The 7,196-nt window shown below is 36.6% G+C and overlaps 1 protein-coding gene across 1 annotated transcript; it reads right to left on the minus strand.

Moving 5' to 3' along the window:
• Positions 1–687: 687 nt before the first annotated feature.
• LOC125481427 (BRCA1-associated protein-like) lies at positions 688–5,927 on the minus strand. Its single transcript, XM_048592964.1, has 2 exons — positions 5,754–5,927; positions 688–3,328 (listed from the first exon to the last, which is right to left on the minus strand). The coding sequence occupies exons 1-2, from the start codon at positions 5,846–5,848 to the stop codon at positions 2,971–2,973; spliced, it is 453 nt and encodes a 150-aa protein (XP_048448921.1). The 5' UTR covers positions 5,849–5,927; the 3' UTR covers positions 688–2,970.
• Positions 5,928–7,196: the final 1,269 nt, after the last annotated feature.

The raw sequence follows: 7,196 nt of genomic DNA on the forward strand, positions 1-7,196 counted from the left end.
CAGATGTGATGTCAATTAAATGGCTGCTTTGTCCTGGATATACAGTGAATAACAGTATGCCCACAACAGTTAAATACCACTCAGGGAAATAAGGCATCAAGATAAGGTCTAGGATAACACAGTGTGGAGCTGGAGGAACACAGCAGGCCAGGCAGCATCAGAGGAGCAAAAAAGCTGATGTTTCAGGTCAGGACCCTTCTTCAGAAATGGGGGAGGGGGAAGGGAGCACTGAAATAAATAGAGAGGAGGAGTGGGGCTGGGGAAGGTAGGTGGGATAAGTGAGTGCAAGTAGGCAGCGGTGGGGGTTGGTCAGTGAGGTGGGAGGAGCGGATAGGCAGGAGAGCAGATGGACAGGTTTTGTCAGGTCAAGGAGGCGGGGATGACGGGGAGGGTTGGTCATGGGATGAGGCTGGGGGTAGGGAAATTTTGAAACTAGTAAAGTCCACATTGAGACCATTCTACATTGCTAGAACTCAGCTGAAATACTACACCTGGCAGTAGGGGTGAGAGTAAAATTTCTGCTTCATGTGAATGCATAAAAAGTGATAGAATTAGATTTGATTACGATTCTTTCACCCAGTTTAAGATCCTGCTGGTAGTGAGAAATTAGTGCTTTTGGAACCATTCCTCAGCACGAAAGGTGAAAAATAATGAAGGTGTATGAAGTGGAATGAAGACGATATAGAAGACAACTTAAAGGTACGTTTACTGCGGAACAATTTTTATTCTGTTTAAAACAATCCTTTAATAGTGTCTCACAAAAAAAGCTTCAACAAAGTCTTATTCATTCTGAACAGACAAAAGTTATGTTCTACTGCCTTATTCACATATATGACTGGATTATTGCTCAGTTTATTGAAATTAGATCGAATTGACCAAATTAGACTCTATGTAAAATTAAAATACAGTGATCCAAATTGAAGAGTTTGACCCAAAATGCATCATTTTGCACTTCAAGATTGAACAGCCCTCAAAAAAAAGTGTAGGATGTTTTTACAAAATGTTATATTAATATCTCCATTGAGAGAACATGGTTTCGCTGCAGATAATTTACACTGGCATTTTTCTTTAGAGAAATTTGTTGCAGAACACCCTTAAAAAAAGTTTAGTAAATTGCCTTCTTGTGCAGTGTAATTAAGAATGGTGAGCACTAATAGTCCCTAAGGATAGATAACAGGGATTTCTTGAAGAGGAAAAAAAAATCTTCAGTATACCTGCTTGGCAAGTTACTCAATACCCATCAATCTACAGCTGTCTAACTTCAGCTATCGTTCATAATATTTAATCATTATAATCAGATCAACTCAAAAAGCACAAAGTAAATCTATACCTTTAGGCTTCTTTACAAACTGCAAGATGTTAATGACTTCTGAATTAAGGTCAGATCAAAAATAAAGTACATAAATTGAAAAAGCTTCCTTTTGCTTTAAATTAAATTACATAATATATTAATAATCTCACAATCTTTTTGTCAAAGTGTGATTGTTCACAGCAATCACAGAATTCCATCTGATGCTGGCCTTACAAAAAGAATAGATGTTAGCCGTTAAGTCATTCAGAAAGAACTAAAACATGTTCATTAGAAATAAAATCTCTTACAAATCAAGGATAACTTATTGCAGAATGGAAGAACCGAGTGCTACAGATAGAAATAAATTGCAACGGCCACTGACACAAGTGAAGCAACATCTGGAGACATAAGTGGGATATACAGTTTAATACAGTTTAATATTTGAGTATGTGATTCATGGTGAAGCATAGCTCATCTTTTATTCTGGAATTTTCTATGCTGCTTACCATTCTTTTATCTTACATGTGTTCTTGTTCTTATTGTTCTTGTCAACAGTTAATTTGCTAGACACAGTAGGGAAAAATGTGGATTTAAATGTCACAAAATCTAACTGTAAAAGTCAGTGCATACACAGACATGGTTTGTCGGCTTTCAATAATACTTTACTTTCTAGATTTTAAAGTTAAAAGCTTATAAATTAGTTAACTTGATGAACCCTCATTCTTTCAATTAACTGCAAAGATCAGTTCAGTAATTTTCTTTATATATCTACGTTTTGATTCTTTTCACATGGGGTTCTAACATTAAGCAATCTCTACCTTTTTCCAAATGTGAACATTAATAACTTACAGTCAGGTATTTCACTTTAAATGCAGGCTCCACTACCATTAAGTGTTCCATTAACTACCATGACTGTCTCATTAGCCAAATTATCCAACTTATAAATGAAATTTGCAATTAATGTTGAATTGTGGACATTTTTTCCATGCACTTGAATTTAAACTGCCCAAATTTATTTCAGTTAGATCTCTAACAGCTGTGAGAGATTAGTACATCTTTAATTTGGTGATTGTACTGCTGAAAATTCCAAATGAATACAATGTTCTCACCCAATTTATCACTGGTCAGCAATAAAGGTGCAAAAACACGATTTAAATAGACTTTTAGATTCTACAATGTTTCAGGTATGCATTCTGAGCAGATCTGAAAGTTTGCTATTTTCACTTAAATCATACTGCCTATAATCAAAATAGTATCTAAATGCTGGATTTGTAGATCTATGAACTATCTTGTGAATGTGAAGAAAACTGAAAAGCATTAAGATAGATAACTTTAATGCTAATGTCCATTGGCCATAAATTATTGTGGATTAATCATTGTGCTCAGGTAGTTTGAGATGTCCTGCACATTTGACATGTTTTGCAAAACCTTTTCAACTGCATAGCTCATACACTTAAGCTATAATACCAGCAAATATAAATCAATAATGTTGTATTAAATAATTTTTCTGCACAGTGCAGAATATAGCCAACTGCCAAAAAAAACTGGCAATTCTTGAATATAGAATCATAGATAACAGAAATATGGTAGTAGCATTGAAAATAAGCAAATATACACACACACCTCCCAGGAGGTTTTGTTTTTGTTTTTTTTCCTCTTTCAAAAATGAGAAAGCTCAACTATTTGCTCCGTTTTCCTCTTCCTCTCCTGGAGGTCTGTTTGGTTATGGCTCCAGGTGACGATGCAGCAGATGCCACCGCAATATTTATCTGTCCCTCTTGAATCTCCTGTCGGGTATCGGCTGGCATTTGATTGATTTTCTGCTGAGTCTCCAGGTAGAACATGACATCTCGCAGCTGCTCCTGCACCTCTGTAATCTGCCTGTCTTTCTCATCACATGTGTCCTTCAGCTTCTTTTCCTCTTCTTTCAGTTTGGTTTGTAGCTGGATCTGATTAGCTCGCAAGCATTTGTTCATTTCTTGTTCCTCTTTCAGTTCAGTGCCTAATTTCAAAACTCTGTTGTTCAGTTGAGAACACCTAACAGGATGGCATGAAAGGAGATACATTAAAAAAATTCAGGAATATTCATTTGAAATTTTCAGAGAGCTCAGTGCTCGTGTTTTTATTGTGGTTCTCAACTGTGCAATACATTTCTATCTCCAGTTTCATGTGCATCTCTGTCATAGAAAAAAATGTCATTGATTTTGTTCTAATGATATTCTCCATCAATCTTATTTAAGCGTAATTCCCCATGGTAAATCCTTCCCTTGTATTGATGCTAAATAAACAAAATGCTAGCAAATATATCTTTTGAGCAACAAATTACTGCTCATAAAGTTTATTACATATTTCTAGTCAGATTAGTGGGATATGCAACATCGATGCACAATAGACTTACAACATGCAGCAACAGGAGCACTTTATGATTTGAATACAAATTAGAACAGCCTTAAAGAATACAACTATTTTAGCCATATTGACTATATTTTAGATCAAATCCTTTAAATTCAGTACTACAGTTTGTTAATTCTACTCCACAGTTACATATATTTGACAAGTCTGCACATTTTAAAGTCAAAATGGTATATATGGTAAAGTTTCAGAGGCTAAATAGAATTTTAAACTCTTGAACAGTTGATGACTAGCACTGTATTTCTGCGAAATAAACAATTTCAGAAGTACTACAAAAAAAAATCTTTGCCTTAGATGATCAATAGGCTGACAGGTTGCAGTTACACAACTCACTTTACACCAGTGCAATGTCAACAAAAGTTTCTCAATTACTTTTGACTTTTACTATATGTACATTCAACCTGAATGGTTTTAAGAAAAAAATGCAAATTTTTACAACTAAAATCATAGAAACATAACTTTCATCATAGGAAAAAAATTGTAGAAAGGAGGGGTGAAATCAAATAAACACACAAATATACAAAAGGCTCACAAACACTACCAACTAGAACCCAAAAAGAAACATTCATCAAAATGTCTAGGGCTATGCTAGTCCAAATACTTCAGCATAAAACAAACATTCATATTTTAGGACTTGGAAACTTTAGTTGTTGTTGTTTGTACAAATATCTGACATTTTTACCACAGTGCAAATGTTTGAATGAGAAACTGCTCATCAAGCAATTCAGTATTTTTTGAAATAAAGGACATGCAAGTCTATGAGAATATTAATTTCCAAGTCAAAATAGATTTTCAATTTTATAAACACAAGCTGGAGTTTACAGAAATTTAAGCAGAATTTTATAAACCATGCTTGGAAAGAAAATCAGAAGGAGAGTTCACAACGTACAATCTAGCACAGCTTTCATCACAAGCTGTAAGAAGATCCATATTTCCTAAATCTCCTAAAACAATACATAGCACACATTCCTGTTGAAACTGGCACCATCAAATTCAACTTGAATCTTTAAAATGAAACAATTCCTAAAATCGGATCCCATTCAGTATTTGCAGAGTACAAAAGGCTCCACACAGAGCAGCAAGTAAAGTCTCACTAATAATAGGTAGAATTACATCCTGACCTACACCATTATTCCTAATTTAACTTTTACAATATCTTAAAGAATAATCTGAACCAATGGCTTATGATGCCATGTGTCAGCATGGCAATTTATTTATCCTTGGAACTGGTGAAAATCACAAACAGCCTAGTTGTGAAGAATTGGACAGCAAATGTGGAAGAATTTAGTTTAAGAAATAAAAAACAAAATATTTCAATTTATATCACACTTCCCATCACCAGACATCTCAAAATGTTTTCAAAGCCAATTAAGGAAATGCAACAAGAAATTTGCACACAGCAAACTCCCGCAATGTGACAACAGCCAGATCATCTGCTTCAATGATGTTGATCAAGTGATAAATAGCAGAATAACACACCCTGCTCTTCTTCAAGAAATTGCCACAGGATCTTTTATCTAAGGCAGGTAGGCTTAGTTCAATGTCTTGTCCAAAAGGCGGCAGCTCTGAGCATCCAGCACTCCCTCAATAGTGGCACCAGACTACCAGCCTCAACTTCTGACCTTGCAATACATAGTCATCAGTGCTATCAACTGAGCCACTGCCAACGCACAAACAAAAAAAAAGGGTAAAACCAAAACAGAAAGCGTTGGCACCCGCAACTTGGGAACGCAAGAAGGGAAAGAAATTAGTACATATTTCCTTTCTTTATTGATCCTTTCTTACATAGCTTGCTGAATATTCATGTGTAGACATCAGATAAAGACAGGATCAATTATAACATCCCTATCAAATAAACAATCTGCTCAATCAGCTCAGTTCATAAAGGAAAAACACCTACCTGGGTGCATTGGGAAAGATAAAAAGCAAAGGAGGAAAGAAATTTGACAAACAGGAAGTAGAAGCACCACCTTTAGAGTGCACCACTTAAACTGGTGGTCACTTCTGTGTAATTTGAGTTTGGCAAAACTTTTGTTGCAAAATTACTTACTTTCTCTCGAGAGCTTGTTTGTCTTTCATTAACTCATTCAACTTCTGCTCTAGACTGTCGCACTTTTCAATGGTTTCCTTGAATTTTATTTTCATATTATTGATCTGGAAAGATGAAATAGGACAGGATCAAGTTTGGAAAAATAATTAAAGGAGATACAGGTGCAGTGGGCCAACAATCCAGAAGCCCAGCTAATGCCTTGGAATCACAGGTTCAAATCCAATTATGACAGCTGACAGTATTTATATCCAAGAAATTAACAAATTCTGGAACTGAAAGCCAGTCTTGGTGACGGTACTACAAAAACTGTCATCAATTGCCATAAAAATCTACATGGTTTATGAATGTACTTTAGGGAAGGAAATCTGCAGTTCGTACCTAATCCAAGTTACAAATGCCTCTAGACCCACTGTACAGATTCTTAAATGCCCTCTAAAATGGCTTAGCAAATCATTCAGTTGTAGCAAACCACTGACACTAAAAGGTGTACCTGCATTAGATGGACTGCAATGGTTCCATAAGGTGGCTCATAACCTCCTTCTCCAGGGCATTTGGGGATGGGCAACAAATGTTAGCCTTGTCAGCAACACCCATACCCCACGAAGTATAAAATGTAACTTAGACAACAATTTCACATTTTCAGCAGAAACTACTTTATTAGTTCTGAAATCTAGTTGCACTGCATTTGGACCATAAGACATGATGTGGAAGTGCCCATGTTGGACTCGTGTGGACAAAGTCAGAAATCACATTACACCAGGTTATAGTTCAATAGGTTTATTTGAAATCACAAGAGGGAACATTCCTGTCTGGCAATTATTGCGCGGTGTCCATTCATCCATTGTCATAGTGTCTGCATAGTCTCACCAATATACCATGCCTGATGCATCCTTGCCCACTGGGTATGAGATAGACAACATTGGCCGAGTCACATGAGTATCTGGTGTTCCCATGTGTGATGGTAGGATCTGCACAGGTTGCCATGCCAGGGTTGTATAGTGTTGCGATTGATGTTGTCTTGAAGGCTGGGTAGTTTGCTGTGAATGATGGTCTGTTTAAGGTTTGGCGGTTGTTTTAAGGTGAGAAGCGGAGGCGTAGGGATGTTCTTGGTGAGATGCTCATAGTCATTGATGACATACTGAAGGCTGCAGAGAACATGGCATAGTCTCTCCACTCCAGGAAATTACTGGATGAAAAAGGGTATCCTATTGGTTGTATCCCGTGTGTCTCTTCTGAGAAGCGGACTTTGAAATACACAATAACAGAGAATAGCCGAGCAGAAACTGATAGCCAAGTTCTGTACCCATGAAGATGGTCTCAACCATGATCTTGGGTTCATGTCGTGCTGGATGTGCCCCCACCACACTGACCTGTTTTTACACCATCACCTTGATAAATTGTTATGATCTCTCTACCTTAATTAGCTTGCACAGTTTTGGATTA

Source organism: Rhincodon typus, unplaced genomic scaffold (assembly GCF_021869965.1).
Source record: "Rhincodon typus isolate 14 unplaced genomic scaffold, sRhiTyp1.1 hic_rhity00002112, whole genome shotgun sequence".
Classification (NCBI taxonomy): domain Eukaryota; kingdom Metazoa; phylum Chordata; class Chondrichthyes; order Orectolobiformes; family Rhincodontidae; genus Rhincodon; species Rhincodon typus.

Excerpts from the sequence above, each read along its gene's own strand:
- LOC125481427 (XM_048592964.1), bottom strand. The coding sequence starts at position 5,848 with ATGAAAATAAAATTCAAGGAAACCATTGAAAAGTGCGACAGTCTAGAG. Across the intron at positions 3,329-5,753 it reads AAACAAGCTCTCGAGAGAAA|GTGTTCTCAACTGAACAACA; the intron begins GTAAGTAATTTT and ends CCATCCTGTTAG.